This window comes from Blennius ocellaris, assembly GCF_963422515.1.
Source record: "Blennius ocellaris genome assembly, chromosome: 22".
Taxonomy (NCBI): domain Eukaryota; kingdom Metazoa; phylum Chordata; class Actinopteri; order Blenniiformes; family Blenniidae; genus Blennius; species Blennius ocellaris.
In genome coordinates this window covers 14,961,158-14,982,462 of record NC_137671.1, presented here as the reverse complement: position 1 = coordinate 14,982,462, position 21,305 = coordinate 14,961,158, and the positions used below count along the sequence as shown (strand labels likewise).

The 21,305-nt window shown below is 40.8% G+C and overlaps 2 protein-coding genes across 3 annotated transcripts in view; one reads left to right on the top strand and one right to left on the bottom strand.

Moving 5' to 3' along the window:
• The window catches only part of acss3 (acyl-CoA synthetase short chain family member 3), a 45,534-nt gene extending 32,549 nt beyond the window's left edge, over positions 1-12,985 (bottom strand). The window contains exons 1-8 of the mRNA XM_080518624.1: positions 12,580-12,985; positions 10,375-10,519; positions 9,898-10,086; positions 7,992-8,126; positions 5,314-5,454; positions 3,817-3,897; positions 3,498-3,593; positions 390-541 (exon numbers count right to left, since the gene is read on the bottom strand). Of these exons, the coding sequence (XP_080374750.1) occupies positions 390-541; positions 3,498-3,593; positions 3,817-3,897; positions 5,314-5,454; positions 7,992-8,126; positions 9,898-10,086; positions 10,375-10,519; positions 12,580-12,887 (1,247 nt within the window). The 5' untranslated portion in view covers positions 12,888-12,985. The remainder of the gene's footprint in view (positions 1-389; positions 542-3,497; positions 3,594-3,816; positions 3,898-5,313; positions 5,455-7,991; positions 8,127-9,897; positions 10,087-10,374; positions 10,520-12,579) is intronic.
• Positions 12,986-20,225: 7,240 nt separating this feature from the next.
• lin7a (lin-7 homolog A (C. elegans)) overlaps positions 20,226-21,305 on the top strand; it is a 46,929-nt gene continuing 45,849 nt past the window's right edge. For both annotated transcript variants that reach the window (XM_080517969.1, XM_080517970.1), the window contains exon 1: positions 20,226-20,342. In XM_080517969.1, coding sequence (XP_080374095.1) covers positions 20,306-20,342 — 37 coding nt within the window. In that variant the 5' untranslated portion in view covers positions 20,226-20,305. The remainder of the gene's footprint in view (positions 20,343-21,305) is intronic.

Here is a 21,305-nt window from a genome sequence, read left to right as displayed (position 1 = left end):
CGTCAGTCCAAAAATCCATTACAAAGATTGAAAAAACCTTTCGGGACATTAGAAGCAATCATTTTCCACGTCCATGGGAAGTGTTGGTAGTCATGGTCCAGCAGCTATTATTCCAGAACCTTCTGTGGATTTCTCTTTAAGCCTTCAGTCCACCAAGAGCCTTCTTTGTTTTCTTCATCAATGTTCGACTGGATTTCTTCCGTCCCTCATAAGTTTCTCACTGTCCCTGAACTCTTTCTGACACTATTTCAGTTTTTTGCTACACGTTTGCGTTCGATTTTGAATACAAGTCGCTTCTTTATACAAGTGAGATTATAGAAGAGTGATGTATCCTCCAGTAAAATGTGGTAATTATTCATGTTTAACTGTGTTACGTAGTGAAATCTTACCTGGACAGAGGATATTTTTTCCCGATGGCAGCGAGGGGGTCCTGCTGGCGGATGGCCCGGATCGCCGTGGGCGCCGTGAACATGGAGGAGACCCCGTGCTCGGAAAGGACCCGGAAGAAAGCCCCGGGGTCCGGAGTCCCCACGGGCTTACCCTGTAAACACAACGGCAGCTGTTGAGCTCCTGAAACACAACACCCAATTCAATCTGATGACACCTGATTATGAAATATCAAAAGCAAATAAAGAGATTATTATTCACGCCCAAAACCATAACGGCAATATTTCTCCAGCCCACCACCACGCCAAGTGAAAACTACTACCGTATTTTCCGCACTATAAGGCACCTAAATACCTCAAATTTTCTCAAAAGCTGCCAGTGCGCCTTATAGCCCGGTGAGCCTTATATATGGAAGAATTGCTCTACTGGAGACTGCTATTTGACAGCTGAACAACCAGAAGCTTTTATTTTGACAACTCTAACTTCGCAACCGGATCGTCAGAGCGGACGACACTCCACACAACACCTTCATCACTCATGGTTGCACACCAACATTCTAACAAACCAAAATAAACTAGATGAAATAATTACTCCCTAAACTGGGGAACAAAAACACATAAACACAATCAACACAACACCAAGCCCAACAACAACCCACAATAACCTCCAACAACACAAAACATGAATTCCCATCATGCCTTGCATCCTGAGCTCCTCAGTGCAGCCGGTAGCTGCAATGAATTATGGGAGTTTCTGTTTGTGGTGTTTTAAATGCAATTATTGGGGGTTATATTTGGTTTGTGGTGTCGGTAATAATTGTGTTGTGTTGTATTTTTGTTGCTTAGTTCATGTAGTTTAGTTTATTAGTTGTAAGTTGTCAACCAGCAGTGAAGAAGGTTTTGTGTGCAGTGTCCTCCTGGCATAGGCTGCAGGTAGGACTATCAAAATAAAGCGTGTGCACCTCTCTGGGTGTTAGAATCAGTGGAAGATGTAACCTAATGGCTTTGAGCTATAAAGGTTGCTGACCACTGGTCTATTCCATGCGCCTTATAATGCGGTGCGCCTTATATATGAACAAAGTTGTAAATTATGTCAATCAATGGAGGTGTGCCTTATAATCCGGTGCGCCTTATAGTGCGGAAAATACGGTAATATTCTGGAGCAGCTGTTTAAAATGGGGGGGGGGGAAAGGCTGTTTTACACAAAGATGGGCCAAAAGTGTTCGAAAACAGAGCTGCACTCTCTGTGGCGAAGATAAGATATGGTCAAAAGAAAGGCCTGCAGGCAGAGGCCTCAGACAGCGATTTCCACCGTGCGTCTGGTCTTCACCGATCCTGTCCCAGCAAGACTACTGCAGATGAAGAAATTGGCAAACAGCAAGCGGAGAGCCCTGGCTGTCACTTGGCGCTGCATAAATATTTGTTTGTGTGTCCCGATCAGAGAGGGAAGTGAGAAGGTTATTGCCGGCCGGCGTGAAGCCACACGGCCTGCTTTTGAATGAGAGCCGCAGGAAACGACAAAAGACGCATTCGTTCATTCCTGAGGTGAGAGAAAGCCAGATATAATACAATCAGCGGCTCCCAACATTAGAAATGGGACGGAGCCAATGCAACTTCTTTAAGCCACGTAAAAATACATAATTTTTGTGTTTTCGTTCCAGAAAAGTTCTGAAAAAAAATGGTGTTAATGTGCTCTGCCTTGAGATGGGGATGGAGGCAGTTTTCGTTCTCTCTCGCCGCGGACCCTCGCACACGGGATGGATGGCGAGATTTACGTCACATGGACCAACGTGCACCCAGTGGAATCGCGGACGTGGGAAGTAGGAATTGGCCTAAATAACAATGAGCCTAATTGCAATCAGCTGTTTTGCAGCAGAGAAACACTTCAAACATGCAGGATGCCGCTTTGGAAACTCTGTGAGGGGACTGTTGTCCACTTTTATTGAACACTTGGCAAGAAAGTCAAATTAACTGTCGTAATAAAATGCAACAATATCGAGAATTCACACGACTAAAATGTTAAAATGATCCGATCAAAGCTTGCATGTTCCATTTTTTTTTTTTTTTTATTCTCACACTGTAGAAACTCCTCTTCACTTAGCAGAGGGGCAGAATGATGGCATCAGCAAAGTGTAAAATGAAAATATGTGTCGCCATAAACGTCCTGTGAAGATATATGTGTTGTGCACCAGTGCTTTCTGTTGGAACCTCCATCATTTGCACAGATGTGGCGTCGTAAGCATTTTTACCAGTGAACTGCCTTGTGAGGAAACACCATAAGCAACATAATGATGCAAATGCACAAGAAATAGAGACAAAATGTTACAGTTAGTAAATGGAAAGGCTTACATTTCAATTTTAATTTACTGTTTGATTAAAGGCCATTTCTCAGCTTCTCTTTGACGGCTTAATCCAGAAAAACTAGCCTGTTCCACTGATGCTGGAAAAATTGTTTTAGAACTCAACGCAGAAAATATGGATCTATTTATCCATAGCCAGTGTGAGAAGGTGTAATTCAAAATCCCATTTCCAAAGAAGTTAAAACAGTGTTAAATCTAAATTAAATCTGAATGCAATGTTTGGCTAATCTCTTAAACTCAGATTTTGATCCCAAAGGCAGTAAAAAAAAAAACAAATCTCATGTTGAAATGAAAAGATATTTTACCATGAAAACTATCCGATTTTTGGCATTTTAGTTTACGTGACAACATTTTGAAACCAATGTCAGTTTCCACAGAAACAGCAGAAAACGATTTAGTTAAGAGTTGAAGAGTTTTCTAAAAGTTGCATTTTGGCCCGTTTCCATTTAGACAGAGTTGACGCTTTGTCAAAAAGTTGTATTTTCCCCTTTTTCTACAGAGACAAAGTTGGAGCATTTTAGAAAAGTTGTGTTTTCAAAACGTTGTGTCCCCCCCGTTCTCTACGGAGACAGCTCCCAAAGCTGGTTTCAAAAAGTTGCATTTTTAGTGGCTTTGACCACCATTGTCATGTCAAGTGACCCACAAAACACAATGGGTTTTTTTGCGATTTTTGTATTTTTTTTATATTTTCTGGCATGCCTGTGCCTCTTACTAGCCAGTCGTGAGCTCGAGGCTTCAAACAAGAACTTACCTCGTACAGGATGGTGCTGTTACCGTGCAGCAGAGGAGCGTAGCAGATGTACGAATGTCCCACCACCCAGCCTAAATCCGACGCTGCCCACCAAACCTGCAACAGATCACAGCCACGTTACGGAGTCATCTCTGCGAGGAGCGAGGAGGACGTCCTCACACTACCTCTGCACGCAGGAAATCTAATTGCACGGTACTTGTGTATTAAATGGAAATCAGATGGTCTTTGAAGGGCAGAGCTATCTCTCCCTCTCAACGACGCCGTGCTCTATGTTCTCCACAGTGACAGTAAGTCGGAGGCGGATGCTTTATGGCCTTACATCTCCAGGACTGAGTCCATAAATATTTGACATGGTCCATTTCAGCATCACGGCGCAGCCCGCAGTGTCTCGCTCCACACCCTGGGGGACAAGATAAGGACAACATCAGACTTGTGACAGAAACTGTGCCCAGCAAAGAAGCAGGGCTTTAATATCAAGTTAAATAGCGGCCCTCGGTTTATTTTTTTTTCATTTTGTTCATCAAAAGACAAAAGCAGCCCTGCCTTTCTAAACGGGAGGAGAGAAATGCTGTTTCCAAATGGCTGATTCTAGAAAACGACACCACTATCGGCCTCTTTTTATGAGATAATGGTGCTGTCTAAACATTTTCCAAATTGCTGGTCTTCACATCCACCAGTCGAGAACCTTCCCTCTTAAATTCACGCTATCGCCTGCAGCAATAACCGAAGAAATTCATCGCGGCTCACAGAGAAGGAGGGGCAAAAAAAAAACAAAAACCTGGCAATAACTGCGCTATTAAATCCAGAAAGTATCCAGCAGGAGGATATTTTATATCATCTGTTGGTCAGAGACAAAATGATGCTATTGGAAAGGAGCAGAGGGATTTTCACGGTAAAGTGCCTGCAGGTAAAGGCCCCGGCTCCCGCTGTGGAAGTGTCCCGTCTTATTTATGTGGTGATAGTGTTGTTTGGATTGTTCTGCAGAGTGAAAGATCAGATGAGTCACCAGGGAGGTCCACAGGGCGCTGACGTCAGATTCCTCCGCGGGTCTATTTTAATAACAATCTAAAGCTGAGCAGCTATTGTGAATGTGACGTCCGCCTCTGCAGCTGAAACTGAACAATCTGAACAAGACTTCATGTGACGCACGCCGAGGTGCTGCATGAGCTTCTTAGTATATCACTGACATTTTATGGCGCATAAAAGCAGAGTGCAATTGTTTTGGGGGAAAGTGTGTGTGTGTGGGGGGGGGCAATGAAAGTCCCAACAGTTTGATTACATTCATTCAGCAGTGTTTTGTGTGTGTGTGTATTTTATATACATATTCTATTATTTTAGTTATTTGTTGGTTAAAGACAACATGATGCTATTTGAAAGGAGCCAGGGATTTTACACACACACACACACACACACACACACACACACACACACACACACACACACACACACACACGCCCTTTTTTTTATTTTTGACAAAAACATTTTATTAATAGATGAAATTATTAAATGATGATTGAATGATGAAAATTATGAATTAATACTGAGAAAAACATCTGAAGGTTCTGAAATGAAGTATCCAATATAATGTCAGGCTAAAGCCGGTATTTAATACATGCAGGTATTTAATACATACTGAGAAAGTAATGTAGTTTATGTGAAATGTGTGCACATATTATATCTCTATATTAAAATAAAACTCTGTTACACTCAGTGATACACTAGAATTGTGTGCACTGTGCGTAAGGTACAGTCCAATGAACCGCCTGTGGATTTCCCTTTCTCTCCACTCTGCACACCGTGGGCATGACGACGGTACCTTTGGAGTCCCAGTTGTTCCAGATGTGTAGAGGACGTAGAGTGGATGATTGGAGGCCACAGGAACACAGTCGTGGCGCGGCGCCGTGGCCATCTCTTCATCCCAGTCCAGACTCAACTCCGGGCCCAGCGAGACCTTCTCCTGAAAACAAAAGGAATAAACAAACAAACACGTCAGCCTGTTCTCATACTAAATAACATTCACTACATTTGTATCCTTTGGTTTTCTCATCTTCATTGAAAGGTTTAAGAAAAGCATCTTGGAATGAATTACAGCTCGTCTAAAGTCCAGTTGATTGAATCTTCACAAGACATAAGCATCATTACATTGCCTGTTTTATTCACAATTGACTTTAACGTCTCACCACTCGTGTTTTGTCTCATAAGAAGAAGTCATTCGACTCAACAAACCTATTTTTCTACATAATACTTGAGAACTGTTGTGACACAAGTATAACATTTAAGGTTCTCCGGTTCACTTCATCCCATGTCTCTATCAGATCAGATTCAGTGATGATAAAAAAAAAATAGAAACGTGACCCATAATCTGGAAAACACTGCATTGATAAAGGTTTTCTGTTTAGTATTTATGTACCACAAATCTGTAATTCTTCATCATCTGTTACCGTATAGTGGCATCGTTTTATCTTTTTTATTGTAGTTAGTAATATATAACATTATATTCCCTGATGGTTCTATTGATTTTAAATCTCTTTTTACCTTTTGAAGCACTCCGAGGTGCATTTTATGCTTAAAGACTTCAGAATAAATTTGAATAAAAAAAATCTTATATCTACATTTCTGGATGCCAGAAATATCTATAAATGTTAATTTAAGGTTAAAAAGCTTGTTTTTCAGTTTGAAAAACAGCGACTGACTGCAGTCAGGAAGGAGGCTGGTTTGAATGTTTGTAGACGACACTGGAATTTGTGGTGGAAATGAAGCTGCAGAGGTGGAGGTCTGCGCTCGGTGGAGGAGGTATGGAGGTCAGTGGAGACCATATATATATATGCGTGTGAACGAGAAGGAGGCGGGTGGGAACGGTGGGTCCAGTAGAGTTCAAGTGTCTGTTGTGTGACAGAAGGCGTGAAAGTAAACTTGTGGTAGACACAGTGGACATATTGGACAGATGCAGGAGAAGAGGAGGAAGACGGTGGGTGTATCAGTAGAAGAAGAGGACGGTGGCAGAAGATTCCCTTGATAGAAGCAGTGGAATGATAAATTTCAGTTTGGGAAATGCAGAACAACATCATTTAAGTATTTGTTTTGGAAAATTAATTCAAACAAGTTTAATATATATAAATAAAAGGCCTCCGTCTCTTACCACAACCATTTCGGATTTTATGCTAATGCCTCTGCAAACTGACATCCCTTCTCATTTCGAGCTACAATTCTCTTTGATACCCAAGATTTCATTAACATTTAATCACACGGGGAGACAAAAGCACCTTTTTTTCCTTTGGTTTCAATAAAAGTGTTCAGGCAGCATTAATATCCCGGAGAGTCTGAAGGTGAAGACAGGCAGCAAATGGAGCCTCACGCTCTCTGAAGTGCATTTGCTTCTCCATTCCACTGAAAGCCGAACCACATTCAACAAGAGCCACTCGACCACAACCTGCTGCCTTCGAAAAGCAACCAGCGTTAATGTGACGCCGCACACAGCGTAATTCAAGGGATTTCTTCTTAATGCGTGTAAAACACACAAAAACAAACAAGCAGCTGTTTATTTACCTCAGCAGATCCTCAAACTGTGAGAGAAGAGTGAAGAGGATCGAAAAGTAAGGTAAGAGCAATCCTGTAAATTTCAATTATTATATCAAAGATATGATATTAAAGTTTGTTTATAAAGCAGTGTGATGACATATTGTGCAGGGGAACAAATCAAACAGCAAGAGCCAACACAGGAAAGTGATAAACTAATATACGTATGTCTAAAAACGCTCAACAGAAATCTGAACTTTTATAGAAGATGTTTAACCAAACTTGTGTCTTATAATGCAATCATTTCCCAAAGTCCTGGTTAACTTGTTATAGAATAGAATAGAATAGAATAGAATAGAATAGAATAGAATAGAACGCTATATTTGACATTATAGGAGAGATATGCATCAAATACATACAAATAAAGTGTGGAAATACATTTAAAATCAATCAATATGTTACAGCATAGTGAGATTAAAAACACCAGTGTCCAGGTCAACTGTTATTTAAGGCTCTGATGGTCCGAGGATAAAAACTATTTACAAGTCTGGATGTACAGGCCTTCATTGATCTGTAGATCTTGCCGGAAGACAACAGTTCAGTTTTAATGCCGTTCACGTCACAGTGTCAATTGAAAATGGTTATTGGCTTCAGAAAAGTTTTGCGTTTAAACGGCAACATTAAAAAGTCGACGTCTGTTGACACGGCGAAGGCAGAAACACTGAAAACGATGCCGTTTTCTCATTGGCCCACGAGTTGGCGCTGTTGTCGTGTAAATGGAGTTTAAAACAAGCAGAACCCTCCTTTTAAAAAGCCTGTGACGTCACACACGGGGCCTTTCTGAGCGGATCCTCTGGAAACAATCATCTGTTTACATGAGCGTGCGATTTGGCACCTTTTATTCATGGTTCTCAGTAAATGAGGCCCACGGTCTGAGTTTAGGAAATGACACCACAGGCACAAACTAATGTTTCTTACCATGTTGGGTCTGTTGTAGACGAGGACTTTGGAGGGCCGGTGAGAGCTGAGCTCCAGAGCCTTGTTCACCAGAGGGAGGTACTCCACCCGTCTCCCTGGTTCAATGCCAAACGAGGCTGTAACCATCAGCTTGGGCTGGGAAGAAAAAAAAAAAACATCATTTAAGAATTTAATTACATAAGAGACAGCACTTTTCTGCACTTTTTGAGAATCCATCTCGTTTAAAAAAGTGTTGTCCTGCATTTTAAGGAGGTATTAGTTGTACGAGTCGGGTGCCTTCTGCAGCATGTTGAGTCACATCGGGATCATTAACATGTGAGTGATGGCTGCAGAAGCTGCAGCTCACCTGAAGCGTTCCCGCAGGGTCACCAAGCACTTTGTGTGGATTTAATTCAATAATGCAAAGCTGACATCGCCCTCCTGACACCCGCTCAGTCACAGTGGATTTTTCCACCGATAGTTTTGTCCCGTCAGCCTCGGTACACTCGATGGAGCCTCGGGGTATCCAAACGCTCACTCATTGATTTTAATGACATTCTGAGAAATTATTCATTTCTTATATATTTCTCTTTTTTTTTTCTCTTACTGTGCGATTAATTACAAATGTTAATTGATCGACAGCCCGATTCTATTCATATCTGGCCAATCGGAAAAGTAAGGAAACTTAACTACAAATCAAGAAAAGATACAAACTTCTCTGCTTTTGAAAGACTAAAAGTCTAAAGGCTGAAATTCTACAGGCTAAAAGTCCATTAGCCTTTAGACTTAACCTTCACATTTTGTTTCTTTAGACCTCACAGCTAAACTATGAGGTCCCACAAGTGAAGTAGTGCTGAAAAGAAAAGAAAGAAAAAGGCTCAAAATGCTCACAAAGGAATCAAACTGACAGAAAAAGATGATTACAGTCCCCCGGAAAGGAAAAAAAGAATATGTATAAATTTAAAGCGGCTCTTCATCAAAAAGTAATTCAGAGAGAAATCGCTGAATGTACCTCGAGGATTAAAGTATAAAACACTCGATCCTTAATGACACCGTTTCACCTCCTTTTCATATCTGTAGAAAACACATCACTCATAAAAAATAAATAAAATTATTATCTCGAGGAATGTCAGCGCGGTTCATTAATTCTAAATATTCTCAGAGCGGCTGGCATTGACATCTTTCTTGAGGGTAAGCAAGTGGCTGCAGAAGGGAAAAGTAAGCCGAGAGATTTCTATTGTCAACGATTCATTTGAAGTTAATGAAACAAAAAAAGCCTCCAGCGTCTTTTTCCTGCGTCGCTAATATTTCTGAGGGTCACGGCAGACACTGATATGAAGAACCAAGATTAGAAGCTGGATACCTGTGGCCATGTTATGAACCTGTTAACCTATTTAGATTTAGCCTTCAGACTTTCAGCCTTCGAACTTTTAACCTTCGGACTATAGACTTTAGTCCGAAGGCTAAACACTAAAGTCGATACACTTTTAGCCTTTAGCCTTTAGTCTTTAGATGTTTTAGCTTTTAGCCTTTAGAGTTTTAGCCTTTAGTCCGAAGGCTAAATGCTAAAGCCTTTAGACTTTTAACGTTAGTACTTTTAAGTTTCGGACTATAGACTTTAGCTTTTAGCCTTTTACTTTTAGACTATAGCCTTTAATACTATAGATTTTTTAGCTTTTATCATTTTAATCTAATGACCAAAGACAGAAGAACATTCGAAACATGTCAAATGTATAAAAAAAAAAAAAAGACTTTCCTGTAAAGACAAAAGCAAAATACTCATGCGACAGTCTTGCCGGGTATTGTAATTACGAGGTGTAAGTCACAGTATCTGTTCCGGGGGCATGAACGCAACATCATTTATCGAATTGGTCCTAAATCTGGAATCTTCTTTCATGGATAGATGAACAGATGGATCTCCGCTGACCTTGGCATGGTCGATGCGGACGGAGAGCTCCTTGGAGGCGAAGCCGCCAAAGATGAGGCTGTGTGGGGCTCCGATCCGAGCGCAGGCCAGCATGGTGAACATGGCCTGGGGAACCATCGGCATGTAGATGACGACGAGGTCTCCTTTTTGAACCCCGTTCTTCACCAACACTCCTGCCAGCCTGGACACCTGGACGATGATACAGAGGACGACAGGTAAAGCGCTGAAGTGGACTGTTGAACTCATTTTAACTCGTCTTGTTTCACTTCTTTATCAGTATTCCACCATTTCACGTTCACTTTGCACTTCAGTCTGATCTGAATTGAATCTGGCAATATATTTACCGTATGTTCCAGATTATAGGCTCAGTTTGTTTCTGTATAAGCCTATTAACCTGAGATGTTTTAAATACGGGACGTCACATGCATGCAGCAGTTCGGATCTTTCACATGTTCAGATGTTGATCTGCTTGTTCACCTGCTCCTGCAGTTCTCTGAAAGTGATGATCTGTTTGGTGGCTGTCACTGGGCTGTCATAGATGATAGCCGGCTGCTCTCCACGGCCATTTTCCACGTGTCGGTCCACAGCGTTGTAGCACATGTTCAACTTTCCACCAACGAACCTGACAGAAACACAAAGAAAATATGTTTAATTTAATAATGTTAATGAGGACATGTTAAAATGCACATCAATACTTGGGGATGTTACGAGTTGTTTCCTAATCCAAACAATACAAATGACAAAAAAAAGCTTCCGATATGGAAGAAGTACATTAAACATTTTTATAAAAGCTGTTTTTACATTAACCCAGTAATCTGTGCAGCGATTTGACACAGAAGTTGCGTTTTAGTGTGAAAGTGGCATTTGAAAACCTTTCCTGGCAGCTCAGTTAACAAGTCAAAGCAAATTGAAACGTGTGGAAATTAGGCTTTAGAAATTACCAAAATAAAACAAGTTGAAATTATTGCCTCAAAGCAGTGCAATGAGCAGCAGCAGAAGAGCTGCAGTACAGTAAATTTGCATTTACTGTATCTGGCTGTGTGTAAGTGATGCCTGAGTATCCCGGGAGAACATAATCAGAGCCTGTTTAAGTGCTTTTTTTTAACAATAATATCCAAATAACCATGTAATGTTTTACTAAGCCTACTTTAGAATGGCTTTCCCATTTTACCAATGAATAACTTTGCGTTGTGGATGAGCATTTGCATTTGGGTGAATCATAATATGTAAATTCAACCAGAGAAGAGGGGAGAAAATATGTGCATATATTGGTAATCAGCCAAGTTGGAAAACATCGTAACTTGAAATGACAGCACACCAGACACGGTGCATCTACAGCCCAACATTAAGACGTACATCAACAAGCTAAACCAAAACTCACATTTATACGTTTACACAGTGACATTGGTTCAATAATGCAGAATACATGATGAGGCAGCTGAGTTACATTTCGATGGCGAGTTTGTGATTTTATTGTTTTAAACATAAAGAACATTTATATGTGGGGTTTTTTCTTTACACTGGCTGAAATGACAAAAATCATAACGATGTAAAGTAATATCACACATTTTCAATGAATAATGCCATAAATTTTATGAAATTTTAATAAAAAAAACTAAATTACATCAGAGGATGTGTGAAATTCATTTAAAATAACCACAACTAGAAATGTAATAATATGGAAATATGAGTGAAATTATTAGAAATTCAAAGGTTTTTTTTCAGTTTTTCCTGTGAAAACTAGTTATAATAGATGGGTTGTTTTATATTTATTGAGGGTCTATACTCTGCAGATCTTTGAATCTGACTACATTCATTCAATATTTGCTTTAATTACATTCAAAATGGCCAAGATTTACACTATGAGTCATTAATATAACTATTTTTCACCTTTTTCAATCTGGTTTCTTTCATTGTTTTAATCTCTATAAGAATCAAGTTACATGATAAAGCCTTGATAACAATTCCTGTTTTTAAAAACATCAAACTGTTAAAATGGAATCGGCCAAATCTGACCTTTTTGTTAGAAATGTTTTTATTTTGTGACTTGACTCTGTGATACACATGGAATCGTGAGCCTTCACATCTGAGCCTCAGAAAAAGTTCAATGTGCCTTTAAAACTTCAACCTGTATTCAGAAAGTTAAAGATTAACGTACTGGAGTACATTTCAAAATCTGTACTTTTAAGTTTTACAAGTATCTTTACTGTTACTTAAGTAAAAAAAAGTGTACTTTTATCAACCCTGCATGTTTTCTGAGGAATGATAGCATTTTATATGAAGTGCAGATCGTTTCTAAACTATTTTCTTTTCATTTTCGTTGAAATAGTACTTTTAATTTGTAACCATGCAGATGCTTGTTGTGATTCTAGTTAAGTAAACAAAGCAGTTGCTTTTGACAACTCTGCCTGTTTTCTTCCCAAATCAGTTTTCAAAATGACATATAAGTGCAGGAAAATGATGGCTCAGTTTCAAACTGTTCCCTCTGGGAAACTCTGGATTACACCTCAGTGGAACCAGAGATAAACAAGACCCCCTGCTGTGTTTCTCGCTGTGGTGAATTAAACGTATAATATGTCGTTTTAGAACTTGAATCTTGTGTTTTTTTTGGGACACTTAAGTAAGACTTTTGTCTTTATTGTTATCCATCAGACGGTCCCAGTTGTCCCTGTTGGAACCCACCAGTTTGGAAACACCGGATCCTCCACGTGCAGAGTTTTGCTCCAGGGCTGGAACCAGTTGACGTCGCGCGCCGCCTCCTCCCAGAAGCTCTCCGGGTGATCCCTGGCCGCGTTGAAGGCTCGTCCGTACGCAGCCTCCGACGCGAAGCTCCTGCAGCTCTGAGCCGCCGCACATTTCCAAACAGCCGCAGCTTCACGCCGTCCTGCAGCCCCCGCGGCTCCCGGTGCTGCGCAGAAGGTCCCCGCGAGCGCGAGCCTCCTCCCGCCCCGGAGCGCAGGGAGGTGGCGGAGGCGCGCGGCGGAGTGCATGGCGACTGCGTGCGAAACTTTTCCAAACGGGGAAACTTCCAACTTGTGTCCCGCTTCCGGGTTTGTCTCCCTGCTGCAGGTGAAGGACCCGCCGCCTGGCTCAGCCACGTCATGTGGGGCCACTTCGAGGCTTCTGCACGGATCCTTGCGAACTCTGAACTGGATGTAGTCGCTGCAGGAGGAGCTTTGCTCCGCTTCGTTACGCAACTCGGCGCAAACTGCGCTGCAAAGTGAGCCAGAAGTTTTCCATTCAAACCAGGGATGCGCGTGCCGCAAACTCATGCGGGTCAAACGATGGCGGAAAGGTGTAGAGTTTGCCTGGCATGGAGGCGAATTCCTGTGTGGAGCTGGGAATAAAGTTTTCATCCATATAGTTGGGCTCATCATTACTGTGAAAACTAGTGTATAGAGTGTCTTTTGAAAATGTTCCCAGTGTTTGACAGTCGTTTATTTCACTAATGTGTGTTTTTATTGCAAATTCTTATCACTTAATGATTCACATTTCATCTGCTGTGAAAACGGAATGTAGGATTGATGAAGTCCCGACTTCCTCCTTACATCTTATATATTCTCTCTCTCTCTTTTTTTTAAAATGTATCACATTATTATATTGTCTGTGCTGTCTAGCATTTATCACACACCAAGCGTGAAAAATAAGAGAGACATATATACAGATAAACCGCCTGATGTGCGGATGCCCTAATGGTAAGTTTCCTTTAAGACTGTGTCGCTCTTCAGAGGTCATGAAGACACATTTTAAGACAAGTTGATGTTGAATGAACCAAACATCAAAGAAATGATGGATTTAAAAGCACATACCTGAACCAATACAAATAAATGCATACAAAATAAGATATGTAAATAATAACAGTAAAACCATCACAGTTAAATAATTAAAGAATGGCATATACCAATATTTAATGATAAGGTAATGTTATGCAACAGTAAATCTGAAATAAAGTCATTCGGACAGTTGACTAATAGATTGACAACATTGATCTCACACACAGAAAATCATTGTTGATAGTAGATTGTTTCCCATTGGAAGATTATGGCCAGTAATCTTCAATGAATGAAGCATTTACACATAATCAAACACAGTTATTGTGGTACGGCATCAACATTATCCCCATTATGCACGAGTTGATGAGGGTTGCTACTAGTTACCTTGGAAGAATCACAGCAGATGAATCTAGTCGTCTCCTCGATGCTGGACTTCGCATCAGAAAGAAAATTGTAAACAATATACTGTAATCGGATTTGACACTTTCCACATGTGTTTGGTAATTTTCATTCATGGCCCCTGCATGCGCTTGGCGGCCCGGCAGAGAAATCCAAGATGGCCGACATCGCAAAGACGAACATTCCAAATTGTAGTATTTTGGCCATTTCGGTGTCCATTCAGATCAGATTGCAATTTGACAGGAAAATCAGTCCGTCGCCCACGTTTAGCATCTTGTCCATATATATATATATATATATATATATATATACAGTTAGAAACCTGTCCGTGTACGCCGATTTGTCCACTCAGTACAATGTCCACCCTCATGGGGTCGCCTCACCAGAAGTTCTACTGTGTCCAAAAACATGAAACTTGTCTTGCAGGAAAATGTAAAAAATGGTAGGTTTTTAATTGAAATATTTTCGTGTATATGGGCCCTAAGGAATTTCCCTTCTTTCAGTATAACTCCATGTACGAGCACACATCAGCCTGTGGATTCTAACAATACATTAAAAAAAAACATCTTTCAATGTGAAAAACATCAGGAAATCTTGCATTTTCAACAAATATCACCACTCGGCTCCATGACGAGTATGAAATCGTGATTTTTAATGGGGGTTGGGCTCCTCCACCTCAAAACAAGAAGAAATAATCCACATTAAATCCACAATTGGAGCTGTCTGTCTTTTTTTTATTATTATTTTTTGCCAACAGCTGCATTAAATTTGAACCATCATCCTCAGTTCTCTTTTCCTCGTGAAAAATACAAATATGTAAACGGATCAGGGAGCGCTTCCATCCATCGACTTGCTGGAGGATATTTGTGCTGATAATTGGCTGCGTTCAGTAGAATCTGCTTCCATCTCTCAATAAGCTGAGTCACTTGGTGCCTCGTGGCGGTCACACCACATGACCTCCAGCCTGTTTACTCCATCAGCATGCAAGCTGTTGGTAAATACCCATAATCCATCTGACCCCCTGGACGTGAGGAGCCCCCGGTTGAGCAACGCATCCATCTGATGTTTCAGGTCATCTGTTTCTATTTATATGGTTTCCATGAGATGCTTCTGGGAGGATAATGGCCTTTCCAGGAAAGTGATCTTGTTGCTTTGCAGCTGCTGGCTTTATTAGACATACAGTGTTTTGGTTTGTTGTCATTTTCACTCTTTATTCAATTAATCCGTACACCACAGCAACCAGATGTTAAGGACTGAAAGATGTAATCTAATTTCAGTCATTTACCATGACCACTGATCAAAGATATTTCCATTTCAGGACAGTTTAAGTGGCCGTTTCAAACAAGATACACAAAAATACAATCTGGTTTGAAATGTTTTATATATGATCTATAGTGAGAGGTGAATAACAGATTTTTTTCTGAAGTAACTTCTTATTGGAGATCAGTACTCCGTCACATTTCTACTGATCTAGTAGCAGGAAGCAAAACAGAATAAACTATTCTACGAGATGAGGTGAAGCGTCTCTTTCCTGCTTGTGGATCAGTGGAAGTGCGTCAGGAGAGAAGTACTATGTAATAATATAAATGTAGTTTGTCCAATTTTACACGAAATTGATTCATTTGGAAATGTAAATAGGTTTTATTCTTCCCCAATACCAATTGAATGGTTTAGAGCCATTTACTTCATGTGGATCAGTGAAAGTGTGTCAAAGTAGAGATAACTGACCTCATCCTGACACTCTGGAATCCACCACTGTTGTTATTGTCCATCGAATTGCACACCTGCAGAAGAACTATCCAGTTGTGCGCATGAACAGTAGCATCGTATCAGAAAAGTTGCATTTTCCCACAACAAATCGCTTTTTCTGAGCACTTTGAAATAGTTGCATTTCCAGTGGCTTCGAGCAACAGAACCCAGAAACACAATCAAACTACCAGTCCAGAATCATGGACAGAAAATTGTCTCTGATTGTCTATTTTTTTCTCTCAAAAAAATATAAATGTGGTAATATGTAATAATTTTATCTGAACATTGGTGCCAATTATACACACAAAATGACACATTTGTAATAATATTGCTTCTCAGTGGTTTGGTTTGGTTTCCTGCCTGTGGATCAGTGGATGTTGAGTACAAGTTATTTTCTTTAGGCCGAAATGGTAGGAATGATCTCAAATCCACATTTATCTCACAACTATGTGATTCTGCACGTATGTAAAAGCACATGTGCCAATGAGACACATAAAATGAGCTTTTCTAGCTTCATCAAGATGATATCTTTCCCCCATGGAATCTGCCCCTGCGCTCCACACAAGCTGCCATCATTCATTCTGCAGACGAGTGCAGATGCTGACTGCAGAATGTTTCACTCTTTCGGACTCGGCACGTGAACGGAGCACCAACTACGGTAATAACTGCTTACTAAGATGGCCTGGCGTTATCTCCACCGCTCCGTCCGCTCAGTGTTTTTGAAACAACACTCGGCGCTGACTGCGCTTCCCAAAGAGTCGGAGGCAGTTTTTCAACTTTATCTGCAAATGATTCATCTCCCAGTCACTTCAGAGAGTCACAACACGACTTCATAATCAAATTAGTTTGAAGATAACGACGGACCTTTTATTTATTTTTTTTTCACATTTTAAAATGCAGCAGTTGTCAGAATACGGCCTGCGAATTGTTTGAGCCGATATTTTTCACAGTTTAGAAATAAGTGATACATCAGAAGGGCTTATTGCAGCTGAATGGATTTGCTTTGAGGAATGGCCCCGGCGCCAAATACATAAAACGCTTATGACAGTTAATTATTTAGTGAAGTAAACACAGGTGAAAGCCATTATGCCTGCTTGATTATCCACCTGATGTATGGCAGTCAAAGGACGGGGTGAAGACGAGCCCAGGCAGAGTTTGAAGTGACGGTTTTAAAGCGCTGCGGCTTTATGAGCTGAAATCATTATTGTCAAATAAACTGCAGGGCGACATCTTTATGCTGAATAAATGACAGAAAATAAAGTGTTTCTGTTTCAGTTTGAAGTCACTGCAGGCTAATGTCGAGGTGATCTCCATCTGAAGCTATTTTTCATTCTGTTTGGACTAAAGATTCCGAGACTATCTGTATTGTATTATATTGCATGTCTGTGTGTGTGTGTGTGTGTGTGTGTGTGTGTGTGTGTGTATATATATATATACAGTATATATACATGACATTTTCAGGGTGAATTTTTTTTCTTATCTTATCTTTTTTCTAATATCTCACATTACTATTCAATCAATGGCTAAATATCTGGGCTATTATTTTCAATTTTTGTGTTTTAAATGAGTAAATGTCTACACTGAGAGGACAAGTGAGGCAGTTTTTGGATTCTACTGTGTGAAACCTGTCCGTTTCACACAGTAGTGCACTAGAATTTGACAATAAAGATCACCGATGAGGACAATGGATTATAAAAAAATATTTTTTTGTGCAACAATGAATTGAAACCATCATAATTTTCAGTTGATGAATGAATCTGGCCAAAAAGGCACAAGTTATTCAAGAACTTTGGTTTTAATTCATTAAAACGCAGCTAATTGAGCATAAAATTAAACATTTGCGACTTGACATATCTGCCTGCTGTTAATTCTGTCATCCATCCATTAATTAATCCATTCATTGTTTTCCAGCCATCCAGCCTGCACATACATAGCCCCACCTGGAACTGAAGCATTGTGTTTAACACAAAAAAAAAAATCAAATTTTACACATTTTCCTGATTTTGTTCCATAAACATCAAATCCAGTAAATATTCCCCACTGTGCTCTGACTGAAGATCAATTAACGATCAATCTTCATGCATATGCGTTTTCATACAATAAAATGCAACAGAAATGATTGGAAAAAATAATACAATGAAAAGATGTCCATGCATACACACACACACACACACACACACACACGCACACACGCACACACGCACACACGCACACACGCACACACGCACACACGTACGTACACATACAGAAGGTAGGTTGATTTAACTTCGGTCATCTTACATCGTTGTCATCTAACCTTTGGTTGCAAAGAGGGTTAGGTTATCACTTCCTTTGAGCTGATTTATTAAATTCATTCAAATAGTTCTCACAGGAAATGACGAGCTTTGAACTGCAAACAATCCAGTCGCACTGTTACCCCCCCCCCCCATCTTCTGTGGGCGTGGCAGTTCTTCACAAATCAATTCACTTGTAGTTGGAGGGTTTTAAGAGCATGGCAGCATTAATCCCACCTCTAAAAAAAAAAGAAAGAAAAAAAGCTGTATTGCAGCCCATATGGATGGGAGCCTGTAATCTGGCTGTGCCCTGCTTCTCTAAGCCGTCGCTCTCTCTCCATCCAGCCCACCACTTACCACCAGTTTGCATCTGCATGCAGCTGTGGAGGAACGTCGGAGGCCTTCACTCACATGAGCCGCACCGTCACTAACTCAGGTCCCAGAGGCAGTGTCGATCAAGGAACAGACTGAACATAAAATGTCCTGAAAACATTTACAAATGCTGAAAATTTTATCCAACGGAGACACATTGATTTTATACTTCTGAAATGGTTTTCTTGCACCACAGCATTGGACTGAATTCACATAATTGGGTTAGAATTGTCTCCCAAATGGGTATAAACTAAATAAAGAGATGTATTTCTTCTGAAAATTTAGATTTAGCTCACTTCTGGTTTAAAGCCTGTATTGGTCACAGTTTGTGGGTTCTAACGTTGCACAATCAGAATCTCTGTCTCCTCGTTTTCTTTGTTAAACGCAGCTCCTGCAGCTGTGGTGACCTGCCACGTATGAGATATGCAGCGGCAGCAGCATCAACAGGCGCCATTAGGCAGCAGATCTACAGTAAATGAAGAGCGCCGGTGGCTTGGCTCGGTTCTGCGGTGGCACACAAACATGGAGATTAATCCTTAAGCCCTTCAACTCAGGTTCACTGCCATCATTCAGCCCTTATCGGGCCGCATGCAGCGCATGTCGCCCGGAGAGGAGATAACAGGCGGCATGGCTCAGCGCTTCACAGTAAACTTCAGCGACGTTGCAATCAAGCCATCTCAGGAATGCAGCGGATGAATGGATTATACAAGGCTAAGCATTCGCACGTGCATGCACAGAAACACATATGGACGAGTAAACCTCAGGGCACGTAGAGGGGATATAGCCCGGTAGAGAAGCAACAATAACACTTTTTTTTCTCCATCATTTTGACTTAAATATGGTGCAACACATAGATGTGTCAGTTATGATACACTGCATGTGGCAGCGAGCATCTGTTACCTCTCAGGGTCCGTTTACCAGAACAATTTCAAGTACAAACACAAAACTTTCGTTGTGTTTTCAGGGTCTGTTTACACGACAAGTTGCTCGAAGCCACTGCAAACACAACTTTGGTTGCCTTTGTTAAGGTGTCCACATCATTAATGGCTGATAGCTTTAAAAAAAAAAAAAAAAAGTCAGAAATGAACTTGTCCCCTATCACTTAATGTAAGAATAACTATAATACATTGATTTAAAGAAACTAAATTGGGTGAAAATATATGTTAAGTGGAGGAATCACATCTTTAAGCAAAAATAAAAACAAATAATTATTTGAACTCAAATCAAATTAGAAGGGAAAAACGTAATTTAAACCTTGAAATCCTAGTCTGACAATAATATACTGAAACTAAAATGACTAATAATAACATTAGCAATAAAATATTACAGTAATAAACATAATTATTATTATTGAACTGTATGAAAGAAATGGGAATTTTTAAAGAAAACTGTAATTAGAGACAAGCCTTGAACTTGAACTAATGAGAAAATATGTAGAAATAATACATTTAAACAAAATAAATGAAACTCTCAGTCCTCAAATAAAAAATTTATTTTATTTTATTTGCATTACACCATATTCTGTTAGTAGATGATTAAAGACAAAAGCTTTTAGCTTTTTTTTATGCTTCAGTTATTTTGCCTCCTTTGTTTTTCATCCATTTTAATTCGTGTGCAGAAAACTGAGCCAGGTGATGAGATATGATGAGGATGGAGGTGGATTCATCCTTTCCAACAACCACTCCCAGCCTCTCTCTCTCTCTCTCTCTCTCTCTCTCTCAGAGAGAGAGAGAGAGAGAGAGAGAGTGTGTGTGTGTGTGTGTGTGTGTGTGTGTGCGTGTGTGTGTGTGTGTGTGATGCTGCAGCTCCTGTAGTCTCTTCAGTCTCCAGTAAACAGCAGTCATGGCGACAGTGGTCCAACCGCTCACACTGGATCGAGGTAAGGCTGCTTTCTGCTCGTCATCTCTTCACATCTCTCCTTTCTTTTTTCTTCTTCTTCTTTTCCTTTTTTAAACCTCAGTCTTTCCAAAACTTCCACACGGACCCCAGGAAGCCGGATCAGACCCAGTTGCTCGGATCCCCCCCCCCCTTCATCTGTGCGCCCTACGCGTTATTTCCAGGCGGCGCGCGCTCCGGCTCCGCTCCGGTACAAAACGCGCATCGCGTTTCTGTGCGCGTGCTTTCCCGTTTTTAATTCCCAGAAAAGGAGCGCTCGTTTTTTTGTTTTTATCCCCCCCCCACCACCACTACCCTCGGTTCTGTGTCCACATCTGATGTGTGCTCGCATCCTCTCGTGGATTATGTAACCTCCTCCGTCTCGCTTCATGATCGTAAAGAGCGAGGAAACGAAGAGGAGCGCTTTGGCGTGAAAATCCACTTTGTTAGGGAAGGTGACAACTTTGGATTTGCACGCTGTGCAGGTGCATCACTCCTGACAGGCGCACAGACAACATTAACACGATCTTAATTTTTTTTTTTTTTTTTGGGGGGGGGGACTTGTTGGAGGTTTTTGAATGGACTATAATTGGTGTGTAATGCTGCCCTGACGCTCGGGTGGTGTTTACTAGAGAGCCGCTGTGGGAGGGTGGGAGGGAGCGCGATGTAAATTGTAGCCCATGTGACTTAGACACATATTTGTCCCCAGACCCTCGACCTCATTCACATGGCAGCACCGCCTCCAGGGTGCAATCCTGCTCGATTTGCATTTGGTCTATTTCCCTGCTGCACTGAGAGAGAACCCTCCCAGTGTATTTGAATAAGATCACACACGATGACGACGACGATGATGATGATGATGATGTGAGGAAAAACAAATTGTGCTGGATGCCAGTGGGTCACACTGGAGGGCGCCAGAGAGTTCAGGGGGAAATAAATCTGAGGGACAGGGGGATGCCTTTTTACC